This window comes from Scyliorhinus canicula, chromosome 7 (assembly GCF_902713615.1).
Source record: "Scyliorhinus canicula chromosome 7, sScyCan1.1, whole genome shotgun sequence".
Taxonomy (NCBI): Eukaryota; Metazoa; Chordata; class Chondrichthyes; order Carcharhiniformes; family Scyliorhinidae; genus Scyliorhinus; species Scyliorhinus canicula.
The window spans coordinates 156,934,063-156,955,908 of NC_052152.1; the positions used below are offsets into that span (position 1 = coordinate 156,934,063).

The window sequence follows — 21,846 nt, forward strand, 5'->3', positions numbered from 1 at the left end:
TACCCAATTTTTTTCCAATTACGGGGCAATTTGGCTTGTCCAATCCACCTACCCTGCACATCTTTGGGTTGTGGGGGAGAAACCCACGCGAACATGGGGAGAATGTGCAACTCCACACAGACAGTGGCCCAGAGCCAGAATCGAACCTGGGACCTCAGTGCCGTGAAGCAGCAGTGCTACCCACTGCGCCACCATGCTGCCTTGTGGCTCCCTTTTATGAGTGGTCTTAAAAACATGAGAGGATCACCACCTTCAAAGTGACCAGGACAAATATAGAGCTGGGACTGGGGACAGGGTAGGAAAATGTACGTTATTAAAATTTCATTGCTGCTGGATTGCTTGTTGTCCAAACTTTCATTTTTTTCCCCCCCATCAAATGAAGCTATTTTAGTGCTCTGCCCCAGTTCTCATTAGGCTGCAGCTGGCCAGCTTCAGGGAAAATCCTGCAACCATGGTAATCTCAGGACATCAGAAGACCAGCTCTTATGACCAGCTCCCTAATGAGATGCCCAATTGACGTGGTGGCCAACTTCACTTTCCTGCCGAGCTCCGCCCCCCCCCCCCCCCCCCCCCCCCCCCCCCCCCCCCCACCATCCTCAGGAAAGTCAGCACAGCATTGTGACCAGAGGCAGCATATCAGCACGCACGCTGCCACAGCCACTATTTCTTTGCCATCCTGCCTCCATTCCATGCTGAGCAAATCTGTCCATAACTCTGTTTTTCTCTTCACAGATGCTACCAGTCCTGCGGAATATTTCCCATAATCCTTGCTTTTGTTTCAGATTCCCAACACCCACAATATTTTGCCTTGTCACATTTGTTGAAAAGGTTGATAAGAAATGACAACGACAATTTAAGTTTATATCGTGCCTTTATCATACTGAAATGCCCCAAGTTGCTTTGCAGGAACATTCGAAAACAAAGGATGATACTGAGCCATGTAAGGGGGTAGGTCAGATGACTAAAAGTTTCGTAAAATAGATATGTTTTAAGGAATACCTTAAAGAGAAAAGTGCGGTAGAGAGGCGGAGAGAGGCGGGAGGGCATTCCAGAGTCTTAGGTGGAGCAAGAATGGAGCAAATATAATTGGAAATGCACAAGCGGCAAGAATTGGAGGAACGCTACATTTTGTATGGGTTTGGAAGAGTTTATAGCAGTGGAGAGGGGCATGCCCATGGATGGATTTGAAAAGGAAAATTAGAATTTTAAAGTCAAGGTGTTGCTTGACTGGGATCCAGTGTAACATCAGCGAGCAAGCGGATGATAAGGAAATGGGACTTGCTGCAAACTATATATATATGTAGAGGTTATCCATTTTGGTAGGAATAACAACAAAAGGGATTATCATTTAAATGATAAAATATTAAAACATGCTGCTGTGCAGAGGGACCTGGGTGTGCTAGTGCATGAATTGTAAAAAGTTGGTTTACAGGTGCAACAGGTGAATAAGAAGGCAAATGGAGTTTTGTCCTTCATTGCTAGAGGGATGGAGTTTGAGACTAGGGAGGTTATGCTGCAATTGTATAAAGTGTTAGTGAGGCCACACCTGGAGTATTATGTTCAGTTTTGGTCTCCTTACCTGAGAAAGGACGTACTGGTGCTGGAGGGTGTGCAGAGGAGATTCACTAGGTTAATCCCAGAGTTGATGGGGTTGGATTACGAGGAGACGTTGAGTAGACAGGGACTGTACTTGTTGGAATTTAGAAGGATGCAGGGCATCTTATAGAAACATATAAAATTATGACGGGAATGGATAGGATAGATGCAGGCAAGTTGTTTCCACTGGCAGGTGAAAGCAGAACTAGGGGGCATAGCCTCAAAATAAGGGGAAGTAGATTTCGGACTGAGTTTAGGAGGAAGTTCTTCACCCAAAGGGTTGTGAATCTATGGAATTCCCTGCCCAGTGAAGCAGTTGAGGCTCCTTCATTAAATGTTTTCATGATAAAGATAGGTAGTTTTTTGGAGAATATGGTGTTCGGACCAGAAAGTGGAGCTGAGTCCACTAAAGATCAGCCATGATCTCATTGAATGGCGGAGCAGGCTCGATGGGCCAGGTGGCCTACTCCTGCTCCTTATTCTTATGTTCTTATGTTCTAAGATCACACACAGGCATCAGAGTTTGGATAACCTCAAGTTTACAAAGGATAGAATGTGGGAGACCAACCAGGAGTGTCAGAATAGTTGACTTAGTGTTAACAAAGGTATGAGTGAGGGTCTCAGTGGTAAAGTCGGACAATGCTATGTCGGTGGAAATAGCCGATCCTGGTGGTGGCAGGAGAAAGAGTTTGCAATTTGATCTGTGGATCAAATGTGACACCAAGGCTGTAAACAAAGTGGCTTAATCTCAAACAGCTGCCAGCTGGAGGGAGGGATGGAGTTGGTAGCTAGGAAATGGAGTTTGGAGCCAGGACCAAAAACAATGGCTTCAGTCTTCCCAATATTTAATGGAGAACATTTATGTGCATCCAGAATTGGATGTTGGATAAACAGCATGATTTAGCAATAGTGGAAAAGTTGCAAGAGGTGGTGGTGAGTTAGAAATAGGTGTTGTCAGTGTGAAAACTAACACTGTGCCTTTGGATAATGTCACTGAGGGCCATTATGTAGATGAAAAATAGGAAGGAGCCAGTCCAGATCCTTGAAGGACACTAGAATACACAGAGTAATTGTAAGTGATTTTATGGATACAATTAGAAAGATAAGAATGGAACCAGGTGAGAGTAGTCCCACCCAGCTGGTTGACAGTGGAGCACTGTTGGAAGAGGGTTGGTATAGTCAACTGTATCAGAGGTTGCAGACAGGCTGAAAAGGCTGAGGAGGGGATATTTACCTTTGTCACAGTGATAAATGGTGTTAATTGTGACTGTTATTGTTATGATGCCCACTAAGACCACGCGGGGTTTTGATTAATCTCCCCATGGGGTTCATGGAGTACGAGTTCCCATGTGGCGCATTTGGAGGCTCATCCAATAGGGACTCACTGGCAGGACTTTAAAAATGTGTAACCCAGACCCGGACCGGTGTTCCCAATGACCCCAAGTCTGGGACTCTAGCATTGTACGCTTCTCCTGGTTCAAAGAATAAACCCGGATTTAGGTTAGCCTAACCTCGACTGGAGCTTTTACATTGGCGACGAGGAGTATAAACAGGATTCCAAGCAGCCTTTAAAATAAACCAAACAGCTCTCTGGTAAGCAAAACAAAAAACACAATATGCCTTTTTTTGGTAAACTCAAGCCGTTTGGTGTTAACGTAGAAGACTGGGCCCAATATGCAGAGCACATGCGCTGTTTCTTTCAGACCAACAACATTGAAGGAGATGAAAAGCAAAATGTAATCCTCCTGACAGCGTGTGGGGCCCTGACATTGAGCACCATAAAATGTCTAATCTATCCAGCAGCCTTTAACTCCAAAACCTTTGACGAGCTGGTAGACCTAGCGCAATATCACTATAGCCCAAAGCCATCAGTCACCCTCCAACGATACCATTTTAATATGGTATGGAGGACCCTGGGGGAACCGTCACTGAATTCCTCAGTAGATGGCAGAATACTGCGAAAGCAGCCCATCCCTCACCGAGATGCAACATGATAAATTGGTGTGTGGAATTAACAATGTCATGACTCAAAAGAAATTACTGGCAGAGCCCAATCTAGACCTGAAAAGGGCCATTGAGATAGCCCTCTCCCTGAGAACACTGAGAAAGGGGCGCAGGGACTACGAGGGAGACCAGAGAGTAGCATCCTTAGGTTGGAAGGAGGGGCCTCACATAGGGAAGCCCACACTTCAGATGAAGGCCCCGATGTGCACCGGCGATTACCGACACAAAACTCTGTGGGTGCCCCCTAGCAGTCAATGAAACCATATGCCAACCCCAGGTATACCAGAGAAACCACTCGGAGGAATGCAAGTGTCAGCTAAGGAACTATTGTAAATGCAACCAAGGCAAGGCTGCTGGAATCAGCAATATGTGTACTACCCAGGCAAGAAGCCAAGACCAGGACAGGTTCATACCCTGCAGGTAAACCAGCCTCCAGATGAAGAGATGATGCAGTTGAACTGCATCATTGTGACCAAGGTCACCCCAATAATGATAAGGCCACTTGTGAATGGTTACCCTAGAAATGGTTGCTGTCTCCGTCATTGGAGAACAGACATTTACGTGCCTCTGGACTGGCATTCTACTTTGAAGTCTAAAGGACACCAGGGCTGGAGTAGCCACCTACACAGGATCTACAAAACTGGATCAGTACCACGTGCGATGAATAGAGGACTTATATACCAAACTAGCAGATGACCAGACCTTCAGAAAACATGAGTCACAGCTAACTCCAGTTCGAACTAGATGAACCGTCCCATAAGTATGCCATGATTAATCCACACAAGGGTCTGTATGAGTATACATTCCTGTCCTTTGGATTCTAATCGGCATGTGCCATATTGTAGCGTGTTATGGAGAAACAGAATCCAAGAATTACCCAAGATGGCGGTGTACCTTGATGACATATTAATTACAGGGATGACACAGCAGGAGCATCTAGCAAACCTGGAAGAGGTGTTGTGGCAGTTTCCAATAGCAAGGGTACACCTCAAACGAGAAAAGTACGTACTCCAAGTGAATGAGCTACTCTTTCTATGATACATGGTGGAGAAGAAAGGCCTGCACCCCATGGAGGACGAGGTCAAAGCCATTAAAGAAGTGCCTATCCCACAAGATACCACAGAATTGAAATCCTCCCTGGAACTGGTCAATTATTATGGGAAATTCATCCCAAACATTGCCTCTCTGCTATCATCATTGCCCCTGGCTGTTGCAGAAACACCAGAAATGGTCGTGGCAGGTGACACAAGATGAAAGTAAATTGGCAACTATTATTATCTAACATACTAGCCCATTATGATTCCAAGAAGGAGCTCATACTGACATGCAATGCCTCTCCCTTTGGAGTTGCAACGGTACTTTCTCAATTTTGGGAAGCTGGCATGGAACAGCCCATCGCCCATGTGTTAAGGACTCTTCTGTATGCAGAGCGGTGTACTCATAAATTGAAACGGAGGGCTTGGAGGTCAGACTTGGTATAAGAAAATTCCACCAGTATGTTCGTTTGTGATAGTGACAGACCACAAGCCTTTATTGGGCTTTTTAAAAGAAGATAGGGCATACCCTCCTGTCACCTCAGCCCGGATACAGCAAGTGCCTTGTTACTGGCAGCCTACTAATACTCCCTAGAGCATCGCCCTGGGTGAATAGCCAAAGCTGACGCCCTGAGTCATCTCCCCCTGTCCACAAGCCTGACTCCCTTGCTGCCGTTAGGTCACCATGACCTTAAATTTCTTAAAGACCTTCCCGGTATCAGCAAAACTGATCAAGGCTTTAACACAAAAGGACCCTATATTGTCCAAACTGAGACAAATGGAGCTGATTGCCAGGATCTGAGGACAACCCTCGGGGATGAGATGAAACGCTCCCTATACAAGAGGGAAGAACTGAGAGTCGAGGACGGTATAATCCTGTGAGGATCCTGGGAAGCTGTTCCTCACCGAGGGCTGCGCCAAAGTTTAATGGAACAACCATCCTGGGGTTTTCAAATTGATCAAACTCGCGACGGAGCTACATTTGGTGGCCCGGGCTAGACATGGGTATTAGCGATCTGGTAAACCAATACAGCTTATACCAAGGGAACCAGAAGCTCTCCCCTTCGGCCTCTCTACAGCCATGGAGTGGCCAGGCAGATCATGGGTGTGGCTACCTGTAGACTTCGCTGGTCCGTTTTTAGGTTCTATGTTCTTAATCTATGCCCATTCTAAATGAATGGAAGTACACAGCATGACCTCTACAATTTCCCAAGCTACGATTGAGAAAGGCTGGAAGAGCTTTTGCATTCACACAAAACCAAAGTCTTAGTCTCTGCCAGTGGTATGGCCTTCGCTAGTGGGGAGTTCCAGGCTTTTCTGAAACCGAATGGCATCAAGCACATTAGGACGGCACCATTTCACCCATCTTCCAATGATCTGGCAGAGTAGGCAGTGCAACCTTTCAAAATCGGAATGAAGAAGCAGCCGGACGTCCATGGAGCCAAGTTTGGCGCGATTTCTGTTCAATTACTGAACCACACCCCATACCACGACGGGAGAGCTGGTTGCGTCTGCCTTCTCCAAATTTGGCAAGGAGGGTGGAGTCCAAACAGGAGAATCTAAAAAGGAATCATGGGGCCATGAGACCCTAGAGAGTGTTAAAGACTGGGGACTCTGTCTGCATTCGGAACTTTGGAGGTGGGTTCAGCCCCTTCCCTGGAGTCATACAAGAAAAGATGGGGACCATCTCCTACAAGGTGAAGGTGCAAAGGGAAGTTCTGAGGAAGCACCTGGACCACTTTAGAAGAAGGGAGCTCGCTCCCTCCGAAAATATATCTCTGACCCCAGTCGTGGCCGCCTATAGCAAAGGGCTATAGCCCACAGAGGACCTAATGCCCGTCTCCCCTAATAGTGAAGACTCAGGTTCTGACATGGAGGCAGAGCAATCAGGTTTGCCGCTAATGGCCGATAGTGGTGAAGAACCTGCGCTGGTGACCCTCACACATTCTCTGAGGAAGCAAAGGTCACCTGTCCATTTTACACCTCCCGATCCAGCTCCACCTGCTGCAGACCCGAGGCCAGGTGCAAAGAGATGAAAGAAATCTCATTGCCCTGGAAGCACCGGGAAAGAATCGGACTTGGGGGGGGGGAAGGGATATTATGTCACCTATGAAGACCACGGGGGGATCGTCAATTGATCCCCCAGTGCGATTCGTGAAGCACGAGTTTCTGTACTGGGTGGACTGAGGCTTGTTCAATAGGGACTCATGGCAGGACTTTAAAATCTGCAACCCAGACCTGGACTGGTGTTCCCGATGGTCCTAGGCTGGGAGGCCAGCATTGTACACCACGGCTGGGCTTCTTTTGTTTCAAGGGAATCCCATCAGCTGTAGAATTCCGGCCAAGGAATTTAAATTTAAAGGAATTCAAAAGGGATACTCTGGGGATTCTGTATTAGTCAGGTTTTTTTTCAAATTAAAATTTAAAATTAAAATTTAAAATTGAAGAATTTTCTCAGAGGGAAGAAAGGATAGTGCACAGAGCCTTTGAAACTAGTTTAAAAATATTTCCAACATGTCCTTTAATGCTGCATTCTTCTCCCTGTTGCTTCTGCTGACTGAGTAATTCTAATTTTTTTTTGGAAAAATACAAATGTGGGTAAATAAATCAGTGACCAAGCTTGTTGGTCTTCACCTTCCATGGCCGGTCCTATCACAAGATTTAAAAGTTTTAAAACCTCAGAATTTTCCAATCCAGCAAGTCATCTGCAAATTGCTAATCGCTTTTCTCTCCTGCTTTCCCCACCCACCTATGCCAAAGGGACAAAGGCAGCAGTACCTGTAGTATTTGCATGTGTATTCATTTATTTAAATTGTTGAAATGCACAGAGTGTTACGAGTGACATAGCTGCACATATCCAGTGAGAAATACACAACCCACACGGATAATATGTGATGCATTTTGTTTGAAGGATGTCCTTCAATTTGTTGAAGTGATGGCCCATCAAAAATATCCATGCAGTTGCGTTAGAGGGCTGCATATAGGCCTGCATCATTTGCCAGCTGTGGCCTCTGTAGTTGCACTCTCTCCTCTGAGCCAGGAGATCATAGGCACATGAACTTGGCTGCCACTACAGTGGATACTGAGGGAGGTTTTTGTCTATTCGTTTTTGGGATGTGGGTGTCGCTGGCTAGATTGCCCATCCCTGAGAGCATTTAAGAATCAACCACATTGCTCTGTGGGTCTGGAGTCATGTATAGGCCAGACAAGTAAGGACGACAGATTTCCTTCCCTAAAGGACATCAGTGAATGAGATTGTTTCTTACGACAGTCAACAATGGTTTCATGGTCACCTTTTAGGCTTTTAATTCCAGATTTTTATTGAATTCAAATTTCACCATCTGCCATGGTGGGATTAGAACCGGGGTCCCAAGAGGCAGAGCATGACTCTGGGTCTCTGGATTACTAGTCCAGCGATAATGCCACTGCGCCGCTGCCTCCCAGCCACCATCTTTCAGATGAGACGTTAAATCCTTATCTAGGCTCTGTCTGCCCTGTCAGCTGGATCCAATGACACAACTCCCCAAACTCCCCCAAAAAATGACTAAGTGTGAGTGAATTGCGATGGGAATTGTGCCAGAACAACCAACAGGATTCTCACTGGTTTACCCCGCTCAAAATGAAGTTGAGGGGATCTTCTGGGTTCCCTGTGGCATTTTTCTCATGGAGGGGAGGCAGCACGCCATTTGCCAGGATCCTCTGGTCCTGCCACTGTCAATGAGATTTCCCAATGATCCCACCCCACGCCGCCAGGAAACCAGTGCGGGTGCGCCGTCTGAGGAAACAGCAGGAGAATTCAGGCCTTCCTCATTTTATGGGCGATTCACCCCCATAGCCACAAATACATCACTAGTATTTAGACTCTACAATTTTGAGCTCCACATTAATAAAAATGAAATTAATCTACAGGTGGGGAAACATTAAGAACTGTCCCACTTCCACCCCCTCACATAGAGGATTAAGCATTGTACACGTTAAAGTTAATATCAACACAGATTAGGTGGGATTCTCGGCCTCCCAGCTATATGTATCTCATTGAATTCCCATTGAAGTCACCCCACGCCACCAGGAAACCTGTGGCGAGAATGCGCTGCTGGCGGGAACAGAAAATCCCTCCGGCATGAATGGCAGGAGAATTCCGGTCATTGTGTTCATTATTCATGCACGTCCTTAAATCATTGGCCAAAGCTCTAAGATTACAGTGCAAATCCCGGCACAAAGCTCAGTAGTATTTTCCATCCATAAAAATTTGGATAAGAATGGGTGAATTTTCTCTTTTGGTATTAATGGTCTGGTTATTGCACCAAAATTCTCTTCTTCTTTAGCCCAATAATTTTGTCACTGCAGGTAATCTTCAAAAACAAAAGTATATTTGAAGCTGAAACCAAATTATTCCACAGTGCATGGGTCTGCATGTATCCTAAGTGTGCACTGTTCTGTTTGTTGGACAGGGTCAAAGTTAAAATATTTCTAAAGCACAGCATAGCTTCGTTGATATAAAAACAAATGTAGTTGGGATAAAATTGAAAGTTGGAAATAATGTTATATCTTGATTTAATTTCCTGCTGCTTCTAATTTGAGAAAAGGAAACATGATGGTGATTTTGTCTGTTGAAATCAAGACGACATTGGTCGAAGAATATCTCTCACGACTTTTTTGCTCGTGAGTCAAATTGTGAAGTAAATGGGGAAGTGAGCTCGAAAAGAGAAATGACAGACTGTTAAACAGGAAGCGTTCCAACAAAAAAAGATTGTTTTTGCAACGTGTAGTAGAAGGGAGATATTTTAACATCAAATCACAGTTCCCCAGGTTGGGTGGAGGGGAATGGCAGAGAGGTTGGGGCACTTGGGTAGTTATTTATTTGTTATGTGGTTTCTGTTTGTTTTACTCTTGTGTTGGTTTGTGTTTAATGTATATACAAATACCTTAATCACAATATTTTTAAAAATCATAGTTCCTCCAGAATATAATTAATGCAAACTACATACATAGATATCAGGAAAATATGACCTAACCTTGCGGTAAACATTGTGGTATATTTTCAGATACAAATAGTCTGTCAATAACAATTCAGTATAAATTAAAATCGAACAGAAGCCATTTTATTTTATGAATAACTGTGTTGGGGTCTGAGACCATGTTGCCCCATTAACTAGATCATCATAGTTTTGGTTATTTCTCCTCTTCAGGTGGACCGAATTCAAGCTGCAGTCCCTTTTTGGGTATTGGGTGCCGGGGTGGGTGGATATGGGGGAGGAGGGAGTGTGTGGGGGGGGGGGGGGGGGGGAGGTGTAGTTAAGGATTGGGGAGAGGTGGGCGGCTTGCTTCCAGTGTCTGGCAGTTTTGCTGTGTTTTCCGTTGAATGAAAACACACGGTAGCAGCTAATGACTTGACTCTCCGGATGTCAGCCCTCTCAGACCTGTCATCTACTAGAAACTTCCTACATGAGGCCTTAGTTCAGATCTGCATCTTGCCATGTTACAATGTAGCAATTGGCAATCTCAATGCATTTATGAACCCAGCACGTCAGGGAGAATCCTGTCAAATAATTCTGGTCAATTAAAATATCATGTTCGTTTTGTTATTTATGTACTGATGATTTTTAAAATTACCATAAAGATATTCAAGGAAGTGGGCAGCATGGTAACACAGCAGTTAGCACTGTTGTTTCACAGTGCCAGCGACCCAGGTTCGATTCCCGGCTTGGATCACTGTCTGTGTGGAGTCTGCACATTCTCCCCTTATCTGCATGGGTTTTCTCTGGCTGCTCCGGTTTCCTCCCACAGTCCAAAGATGTGCAGGTTAGATGTATTGGCCTCGCTAAATTGCCCGTAGTGTCCAAAGGTTAGGTGGGTTGCTGGGTTACAGGAATATGGTGGAGGTGTGGGCTTAGGTAGGGAGCTCTTTCAGGGGCCGGTGCAGACTCAATGGGTCGAATGGCCTCCTTCGACATTATAAATTCTATGATTCTATCAGGGAATCAATTCTAAATATCTTTATAAATCTCAGTGGAACTTGAGCCAGATCCAAATAGGTTTGGGTAGATCTCGGAACAGGATTTGAATGTTGAGATGAGATGAATGGATTGATCAGCCTTTCTTGTCTTTTTGTATCAATAATCGCACTTGTTAAGAAGTAATGGCAATCTGTTTTTTGTATGGCCACGCTCTTGTGACTTAGGATCCTCTTATCCTGACTTGGAAGATCCTGACCTTTCATTTTCCAATGAGATATTCTGTTCCTATCACCACCACATGGCTCCTAATAGAATTTTAGAATGTTGCCGTTCATGCTATTAACTTTTTTTGCATCGCACTTTATTTTGAGTTTCAAATTTTACAATTCACACAGTGCTTAAGGAATGTATTTACTGGTTCAAAGCTTCAATGTCTTTAGGATTTCATAACGATCTCTTATTTACTTCATAGCTTTTGTTGTGTCTCTCCTGTGTGTCAATTGGGTCATATCCCTGCTGATCAATGTCAACCAATCATTATCTGCACAAAGTGCCTGCCGTATTTCCCTATAGTACATTAGCCTCTCAGTAATTCAGAATGCTGGATTTCCTTGCCTGATTTTCTAATTCACAGGACCCCAATCGATCTCACCCCCCACTTTGCTCCAGGCTCCATCACTTCTCTATCTGCCCTGCAGCCCACCTACACAAATCCCCTGCTCCATTCCCCACAATGCCATATCACATTTTCCAGGCTGTGCATGAGCTGCGCCAAAGGACACCTAATGGTTTTGTGGGCAAAAGTTGAAATTAACATTATCACGGGGTTTTCTTAGATTCTGTGTTCATCTTGTCACATGTGGGGTTGAGCACCGCTAGAAAATGTAGAGTAACTGTCGTGGCTGACTAGAAATAAAACCCTATGTACCACTTGTTTCAAACTGTAAAAGCAAAACAGTACCCCTCCTGTACTGCAAGAGGCCCAAGTTTTGTGCTGTACCTGCTCCCTGGGCTATGGATTGCTGGGATGGAGGTCTCTCCTGCCGGTTGCTAGGAGGCATAGAAACACAGGCAAGAATCTTTACAGAGCTTTGGGAAAAGTAGAAATGTAAATGCACCTCATAGCATAAAGCTTATATATAGCCGAAGGATAGGACAAGATGAAAGATGGTTCTGAGCAAAATTTACCAAGTATTGTCTAAATACTGAAACAATTGTGTTTTATACATTACAACAAATTATAAAATTACATCCCATTTGTTTTTTTTGTTACAGCGTCCCATCTCTTCCTCCTTTGGAGTGGCAGCTGCCAAGTCGATCAGGATCATATGAGTTGAAGATTGAGATACAACCTAAGCCTCACCATCGGGCTCACTATGAAACAGAAGGCAGCCGGGGGGCAGTTAAAGCACCTAGTGGTGGCCATCCTGTTGTCCAGGTAACCCGTTTAAATATGATAGATGGCTTGACTTATTCCTAGGAGCACAGAATTTCTTGTCCAAGCATAACGCCTGAAGAACTTAGACCGAAGCAAAGCCTTTGATTTTTACTTTCATTCCTCAAGATTAATCTTTTTTGCTTGACCAAGGTATATTTTAAATAAATTTTAATCAATGAATTTCCTATTTCTGACTGCAACACACAGTCATACTGTTCAAAGAACATTTACATGCATTTATCAAAGAGAAACCTCAAGCACAGCCATGTTTCACTTATTTCAAAACATTGGGAGCTGACTTTCATCAGCTCTAAAATAGGAGTTGGGCAGTTAATTATTGAGGGAGGGGCAAGACCTTCACTGCCCCCAAGAGGTACCCAATACAAGTTTCAGTGGGGCCTTTAAATATGTGCAGATTATGGCCACCTGAAACATTGGTTGTAGAACCCCATTCAAACACATGCCACTAATTTGCAGCAGGTAATGAGCAGCCCAAGCTTCAGCCCTTAGCAGGGCCATCCTGAAAAAGCTTTTTGGAGCCAGAATATTGGTGCACCGCTGTACTGAGCACTCGACAGCTCACTCGAATTATGCTGATGCTGGCTCCAGGCGATCCGTGTAGCAACACCACAGACTACACAAATCGTCTTGGGCGGAAGTTGAAAATTCCTCCAATGCCTTGTGGTTTTATTTCAAACACCTACCCACACTGATGTGTCACTTGGAATCTTTTGGTGCAGTTATTTTACTGTGTTGCGACCACAGTATGGTTTACAAAAAACACTGGAATCTATGGAGTAAATCTGACCCATTTTAACATTTTTGAATAGCCTGTAATTCTGCCACGGTTTTTCTTGACGTAGCTTGCTTTAGGTGGAGGTCAGTGTTGTACACTGATTTAGCTGCACCTGATATCTATTAATACTTCAAAGCTCCGGATTGACCCAGGCATATCTTAGATTTTGGTATCCAACTCAGAGTCCTGGCTAAAGTACATAGAGAAAAGACACTGGTGGCCTGTATAGAGACAGTCAACTGTGAAAATACATTGCTTGCTCTTTGTCAACATCACCCTATTCAGTGAAAGCACATGTTTAATGCATTTACCAGACACCGGTATGATTACTTCTGAGATTTACTAGCAAATTGGACTGGGTGCTAGACTCAGGTTAGGCTAGAGCAGTAGCAAGATGACCTCTCAGGGAGTGCAGCTCGCCAGGTGCACGTTAATAATATCTGGCTCTCAGAATGAATCTGATCACCCACTGCTTTGGCTGTGCATTCTGCCACTCTTCTCTGAAGCTATAATCCCCTGTTGCCTTTCCAAGAAACATCATTAATGCAGCCCAATTTGTCTTGTGAATGTATTGATTATTGTTCATAACACATCCTAACTGCACTACTTCAATTAACCTCGTGATATGAAATGTTTAAAAAAATGAAATTCTCCCTGCAACAGAAAGTTCCGATGGTTCCTTGGTGTGTACACCACCGGTTTTTGCGTAGTAGCTGGCTGTCCTCATTTGTTTCTGCTTGTGGGCTACACATGAACTGGGTTCACATCCTTTGACTGAGATCTGTGGGTTTTTTTTTCATCTCGATGCTTCTTCCTCTATTTTTTAGATCTGGCTAAACGTCGCAGCAATTTGCAAACGTAAAGCATGCAGTATTTGTGTAAAGGGACTGCAATCAAAGTTATCACTCTCCTTGCACATATTAAACATTGCAGTTAGTTGTTAGGGAATAGATATTATTTAGATTTAAGATGTAGGAAGAGAAATATTGATTTAGTATCCATTGCATGTTGAGATGGGGAATGGGCGGCAACGTATATCACATTTCCTGATAGCGTAAAACTAGTGTGGCTCAGACACTTGTATTAATGTGGCGTAGTGGTGAAGGGGGAGGGGAGATAAAACTATGCGACGAGAGAGGAAGTTATTTGTGAAAGGACCGTGAAACAGGTTTGGAAATGTGGCCAGGAGAAAAAGCATGTGTGAATATTCAAATATACCCACAAGGAATGATATGCAAAGCGATTTGGAAATGAAGTACATTCATTTTGATTTTAATAACAAATAACCCCCTTTCAAATTTCTTGCCTTGTTGGTTGTTAGTTAACAGCTATCAGTGGAAAAAATCAGCACAGGACTTATCATAAGATCTTACAAAGTTCAGTTTTTGTTGATTAAACAGCAAAAAAAACCTTTCTTTCTACCAGATGCTGTCATTTAAGTTAGCTTTTTAGAAAATTGCAACAGCCACTTGCATTACGTTGTATTTTTAACATGGCACAGCATCCTCAGATACTTTATAGGAGCAGAATGAGCCATAGCCTGACACTGAGCCTAAGACGGGGAGAATAGGGCAGATGATCAAAATCTTGGTAAAAAGAAGTGTTTTGTAATAGGGGAAATGGGTGGAGAGGTTTAGGGAGTAAATTTGAAAACTTGAGGCCTAGATGGCTGAAGGCATGACCTAGTGTGGTGATCCACTGTGTAATTGTGTGTGTGCCTGTATTAGAGGATGTACAGCAATACCTGTACTACAAGTTCGCCGGTAGCCCCTGCCGGCTAGCTCCGCCCACAAGGAGCCGTATAAATATGTATGAGTTCTCCTGAGCAGCCATTCTACCAGCTGCAGTCAGAGGATAAACATCTACTGTAATAAAGCCTCTCTTGTACCCATTTGTGTCTTTAGTACAATTGATAGCGCATCACCTAGAATATGTGCGAACATCCTGTGAGGTATTGAAATCTGTAACATTCTGACTTGAAGCTGAGACTATAAGCAGTTTAGTTCAGCTGCCACTCAAAAACACATTTAGAAATTGTTACAACAGGTTTGTTTCTCTCTCCACCTCACAAAGAACATTCTTACCAATGGTTTGCATCAATTCCTTCAATTGAAGAGAGCAGTGAATGATAAAGGTTATATTTGTATGTGGTTGTGAGGTAGATCTATTTTCAATTTCTTAACAGTTTGTTTGTTTTACTTATATTTTTGTGCCCATATTTGCTGTTCCCTAAAAGCTAGTATTTCCCCGGAATATCCTCCAGCCTGAAGTCAACAGGGTTGGAATTGGATATCTTTTATAGTGCCATCCACGTCAGTGACATCATAAAACGTGAACAGCTGGTGCGAGGCTATCAATTCTGATGACAGTTCAGCAAACTGATCTAAATCTGGCTAAACTTGACCACAAACCTAAATCATCAGTGAAGCATCTTAAACAGTTTCAAGTATGAAAGAAACAGTAATCACAGTACGGGCATCCACGCATGTCTGGCAGCCACCAAGGCCGTTTTGAGCTTTTGAATTATGGTTCATTTAAGCATTAAGAAAAATGCTGTCCATTACGCTGTAGGCATTGTATAGAACATAGAACATAGAACAGTACAGCACAGAACAGGCCCTTCGGCCCTCAATGTTGTGCCGAGCCATGATCACCCTACTCAAACCCACGTATCCACCCTATACCCGTAACCCAACAACCCCCCCTTAACCTTACTTTTATTAGGACACTACGGGCAATTTAGCATGGCCAATCCACCTAACCCGCACATCTTTGGACTGTGGGAGGAAACCGGAGCACCCAGAGGAAACCCACGCACACAGGGGGAGGACGTGCAGACTCCACACAGACAGTGACCCAGCCGGGAATCGAACCTGGGACCCTGGAGCTGTGAAGCATTTATGCCAACCACCATGCTACCCTGCTGCCCTAAATCTGTGTCAATACGTTTTGCCACTCTGTTTGATACAGATTGACACCACGGTCAACCACGTCAGGGTAAACCGTAGCATATTTGAGATTAACAATTGAGACACAGTTCGCTGAATGTTTGTCTTCCCTTGCTTTTATTTTCTAAAACAACGCTTCATCCTACATTCGCTGCTCCTTGCATGTCCCTGTGAATAACAGCTCTCTTGTGAATTTGAAAATAAACTTTGCTCTTTTCTATTTCTTCTTCACTTTCCGTTTCTACCCTTCTCATTCCGTTGTTCCGGGAAGCTGGTTCAGTGCTGCAACCCACATACTGACAGAAATGTATGTGTCACCGGGTTTGAAATCATTTTTAGTGCCAGTTGTGTCAATGTTTTTTAGTTGGCAACAATAATTACCTAGAAAGAGGAAAATCTTTGTCATTCAGTCTTGGCACTCTGAAATTTCTGTAAGGCATTTAACCCCACAGGTCCTACTAACTGTATTGCACATGCACATACACGCGCACATTTCCTTTGCAGGATATCTGCGAACATCATCAGTGAAGTTAGATTTTTTTTTGGGGAGGGGTGGGGTGGTTGCGTGTGAGGGGTTGGGGGAGGGTGCCAAAGCTAAGCCCAACCATGCTCTCATTAAATATTGATAAATGCGGATTTTCCTATTGGAGTAATGGTTAATAAGGATTAGGGGCCTAGCATGGATCACATGTCACACCCAGCTGAAGTGAAATGTGAAATATTTTAGAGTACATGAAAATGAGAGAAGTCACTGTGATCTTCTGAAAAATCACATTATTTCTCAGTTGAATTGTTAAATAGAATCTTTGTTGTTCACTGGAATAAGTGATTACACTGGCAAACCAACTATTTTACTTAAGGAATTTTTCCTTTTTATATGATGTTTGTGAGGCACTTTGCACTTCTTTTTGCTTGAACTCTCCTCTCCATCTTTTTCTGAACAAAGCAGATCAATGACTTGCACGTAAAGCTCCACCAGTAATGCATTGAAACCACCTGGTGGGGTTAGGCATAGTCGATCTATGCAAAGAGAATCCTTCTTCAGTTTTCCTTTCTTTATTTCCTGTGTTGAATGTCTCACCTCCTTTTGGTGTAATGGTTACAATTAGGAAGTTATCCTCTGATTAATTCTGCATCTCATAAGGGAGGCAATGCTGTAGTGGTATTGCCACTGGACTGGCAACCAGAAACTCAGGATAATGCTTGGACACTGAGTTTGAATCCCACTACTGCCGATGGTGAAATTTGAAGTCAATAAAAATCTGAAATTAAAAGTCATAATGATTAACCATTGCCGATTGTCATAAAAACCCATCTGGTTTACTGATGCCCTTTAGGGAAGGAAATCTGCCATCCTTACCTGGTCTGGCCTATATGTGACTCTTCACTGTCCCTCAAGGGCAATTAGGATTTTTCACATGAACGAATAAAAAAAAAAATCATTGTTGGTGATGCAAGGGTTATCAGGTTACTTACTTTTGATTCGGAAAGCCGTGTTAGGAATTTTAAAAAAATTTAAATATCGTTTTACCTATAATCAATGTGGTTAAGCAGCAATAAATTATCCCCTTTTATTAGTAAAGTTAGAAAATGCATTTTTGTTCACCCATTTCATGAAAAGTTGGAGTCAGACAAGAGACTAGAAGCTATTATTCTTGGATTTCATGAAGTAAGCGAGGAAGTTGTTTTTGGCCCTGCGTTAAAGGTGGGTCTGAAATACCTTTTATTAGGTTCAGATGTTTGCTCCAATATAATTAATTTGTTCAAAGGATACTTATTGACATATTACATGGGAAAATGACTCCTTTAAAGCTGTGTGCATATTATTGCAAGTGCTGGAGTAATATTACAGATACCACCCACACTAGGTTTTACTGAGAAAACAGCCACCGAGAATGAGCATGACATCATCAATGAACCCCGATCTCCCCGCTTTATCCCCAGGCTAGATTATTCAGACATCCGAAAAATAGGCAACATTTTATGACGTTTTTAAGTAACCCAATTTACTTTAATTAGAAGTCTCGAGCATAAATCAAATCAAATAATTTTACAACTACTCATAGTCACTTGGATGGTGTCAGATTGTAGAATTATTGAATGATACAGCACAGAAAGAGACCATTCAGCCACTGACCCCATGACGGCTCTTTAAAAGAGCTGCCCAATTAGTATCATTCCCCCGGCCCTGAAAATGTTCTAGTGTTTATCTGATGTCCTTCTGAAAGTTATCATGCTTTCCAGATCATAACATGTTGCTGCATCACAAAATTCTCCTAATTTTGGGTTCCTTTGCCATTCACATTAAATGGATGTGCCCTAGTAGAGCACTTGTTCTGCAGAGCACCCACTTATGGCATGGCAAATACGGATTGTGTCCAAAAGCATTGGCACTGGTGATGAAGCATAGCTCAGGCCTATTACCCACCACAATCAAAACCACCTTTGTTTTTAGAAAAAATGTTTCACTCTCGCATAATTTACTTTGATACCAACATTAATGTACAAAAAAAGCTCTGATCTATTCAGAGTTGCAGATTATAAGAAGAATTTCCTTTCTAATACTGCAGCTAGACAAATTCCAGTGTTGTGTTTCTACAGACTAAGACTTGAAAAGGTCTTGAGTAGAATACTCCACACGACCGTCTTTCAGTAGACATACAAAAAACAAGTATTAATACTGTTTATTGTCACAAGTAGGCTTACATTAACATTGCAATGAAGTTACTGTGAAAAGCCCCTAGTTGCCACATTCCTGGCCTGTTTGTGTACACGGAGTGAGAATTCAAATGTCCAAATTACCTAACAGCGGGTCTTACGGGACTTGTGGGAAGAAACCAGAGCACCCAGAGGAAACCCACGCAGACACGGGGAGAACATGCAGACTCCGCACAGAACCTGAGACCCTGGCGCTGTGAAGCCATAGTACTAACCACTATGCTACCATGCTGTATGATGAAGTATGGTGTAGGGGCTGTTACAAAAGGGCGTTGTATATCAATTATTGACAAAAATGTATTTTATTTTGTTAAGAAGATGGCCGATAATAAACCCGATGGGGGGTCCGACCCCGGGGGGCCTCCTGTGTGGCCTGGCCCGCGATCGGGGCCTACCGATCGGCGGCCGGCCTCTCGGGCTGGGGGCCTCTTTAGTTCCGCGCCAGCCTCTGTAGCCCTACGCCATGTTGGTGTCGGGGCCGGCGCGGAGAAGGGACCCACTACGCATGCGCAGACCCGTGGCATCCATCTGACTCTGGGGATCGGCAGCTGGAGTGGGTCGCTCCAGTGCCGTGCTGGGCCCCTGTATGGGTCAGAATTGCTGCACCTGAGGCCATGTTGACACCGTCGAGAAACGCGACAGCATTTACGACGGTGTCAACAGTTATCCTCAGGATCAGAGAATCCCGCCCCTTTATTTTGCTACCTTCAGAGCTAATTCTCCCCGAGCCTGCCACAACATCTTATAGATTTTAAAAATCTATTTAAAAACTCCCGCCATATTTACTGCACTAGGCAGTTATATCACTTTGGGGTTTGCTTCTGGGATAAAACAAACAACTGGCTTCTCAAGGCAGGCTCACTTCACCGACACAACTTGCTTGGGGTTAACAGTTATATGCGGCTGAGGTCTGAAGCAGCTACACTTGCATAGGTTTAATCATCTCCTGATATGAAGTTTCTCCCTTTTGATCTTCCCTTATCTGAGCTAACCTCTTCAGGAGACAAATTTAATTACATTAATTTTTTGAGCGCAAATGTAAAGTTCACACCTTGGGCCGGGCTTTATGCTTCCTCTTTCCCCGTGGCTTGTTTTGTGGCAGCAGAGATGGCCTGCATTTGGCCAGCGGCAGAATCTTCTGGTCTTGCCATTGTCAACAGAGTTTCCCATTGTATTGACCCCCCCAGTCATCGGGAAACCCAAGCCGGGGTTTCACCGTTGGCTGGGCCAGAAGATTCCGCTGGCGGGAACGGCCAGATTATTCCAGCCCTTGTCCTTTGAACCTCTAACTCGTAATTCAAAATCCTTTTTATTCTGTTCCCCATTCTTACCAACATGTCTTAGGTAAACAAGTTTGCAGTTTTGCTCAGCTCATCAACAGATCAAAAGCATTCTGTATGTTTCGGATCCAATAGAAGGGATGGAAGAAATCATGAGGACTCTAGGGGAATTTGGCCGGTTTTCGGGGTATAAGCTTAATATGGGGAAAGAGTGAGATGTTTGTGGTCCAGGCCAGGGGACAGGAGAGGCGACTGGGAGAGCTGCTGTTTAGGTTAGTAGAGGGAAGCTTTAGATATCTAGGCATCCAAGTGGCGCGGGAATGGGACCGGCTGCATAAATTGAATCTGGCCCAGCTGGTGGACCAAATGAAGGACGATTTTCGGAGATGGGACGCGTTTCCATTGTCTCTGGCTGGGAGGGTGCAAACGGTGAAGATGACGGTCCTCCCGAAATGCCTATTTGTATTTCAGTGTCTCCCCATCTTTATTCCGCGGCCCTTCTATAAGCGGGTCAACAGAGTGATCACGGGCTTCGTCTGGGCGGGCAAGACACCGCAAGTAAGGAAGGTAATGCTTGAGCGGAGTTAGGGAGAGGGCGGGCTGGCGCTGCCAAATTTTAGCAACTATTACTGGGCGGCTAATATAGCCATGATCAGGAAGTGGGTGATGGGGAAGGGGTCGGCATGGGTGCGTATGGAGGCGGCTTCATGTAAGGGCATCAGTTTGGGGGCATTGGTAACTGCGCCTTTGCCGTTCCCGCTGGCACGGTATTCCACCAGTCCAGTGGTGGTGGCGGCCCTGAGAGTTTGGGGCCAGTGGAGGTGGCATGTGGGAGCAGTGGGAGCATCGGTCTGGGCCGCAATCTGTGATAATCACTGGTTTGCCCCGGGGAGTATGAACGGGGGGTTCCGGCTATGGCAGAGAGCGGGGATTGAGAGGATGGGGGATATATTCATAGAGGGGAGCTTTCCGAGTACGAGGACGTTGGAGGAAAAGTTTGGGTTGACGACGGGAAACAAATTCAGGTATCTGCAGGTGCGGGACTTCTTTCGTAAACAGGTGTCAACCTTCCCGCTCCTACCGCTAAGGGGGATTCAGGACAGGGTAGTTTCCAGAGGGTGGGTAGGAGAAAGGAGCATTTTGGACATTTATAAGGAGCTTATGGGGTTGGAGGAGACGCAGACCGAGGAGCTGAAGCGCAAGTGGGAGGAGGAGCTGGGAGGAGAGATAAAGGATGGTCTATGGGTGGACATGTTGAGTAGAGTCAACACGTCCGCAACATGTGCCAGGCTCAGCCTGATACAATTTAAGGTTGTTCACCAGGCTCACATGACAGTGGTCAAATGAGCAGATTATTTCGGGTGGAGGACAGGTGCGCAAAATGTGTGGGAGGGCTGGCGAACCATGTCCACATATTTTGGACATGTCCAAAGCTTAGGGAATTTTCGCAGGGGTTTGCAGACATCATCTCCACGGTGTTAAAGACACGGGTGGCGCTGAGTCCAGAGGTGGCGATTTTCGGGGTGTCAGAAGCCCCGGGAATCCAGGAGGAGAAAGAGGCAGACGTTCTGGCCTTTGCTAACCTGGTAGCCCAGAGACGGATACGATTAGCATGGAAGGACTCAAAGCCCCCGAAGTCGGAGACCTGGCTATCGGACATGGCTAGCTTTCTCTGTTTGGAGAAAATCAAGTTCGCCTTGAGAGGGTCACTGTTAGGGCTCACACAGAGGTGGCGACCGTTCGTCGACTGCTTTGCGGGAAATTAATCGTCAGCAGATGGGGTGGGGGGAGTAGTTTAGATTAGAGTAGCGGGTCAATAAGGGTGGGACCTGCATGGGAGGTAAATGGCTTTTGCACTATGTTTATGGTTTCATGTATATTGTTTATTTGGTTGTTGTTACAATACCAAAAATACCTCAATAAAATATTTATTGAAAAAAACCAGATCAAAAGCACTAGTTCCATTAGCAGAAGCCATCTGTTCCCACCTTAAGCAGCTTACAATTTTTCAATGCTTTCTTAAAAATATACAACCACTGAGAACATTCCAATTTATTGCATCCCTGCTAATATTT

At 44.4% G+C, this 21,846-nt stretch overlaps 1 protein-coding gene across 3 annotated transcripts in view; it reads left to right on the forward strand.

Annotated features, from left to right (window-relative positions):
• The window catches only part of nfatc2a (nuclear factor of activated T cells 2a), a 212,838-nt gene that overhangs the window by 49,816 nt on the left and 141,176 nt on the right, over positions 1–21,846 (forward strand). For all 3 annotated transcript variants that reach the window (XM_038803128.1, XM_038803126.1, XM_038803127.1), the window contains exon 3: positions 11,867–12,029. In XM_038803128.1, the coding sequence (XP_038659056.1) occupies positions 11,867–12,029 (163 nt within the window). The remainder of the gene's footprint in view (positions 1–11,866; positions 12,030–21,846) is intronic.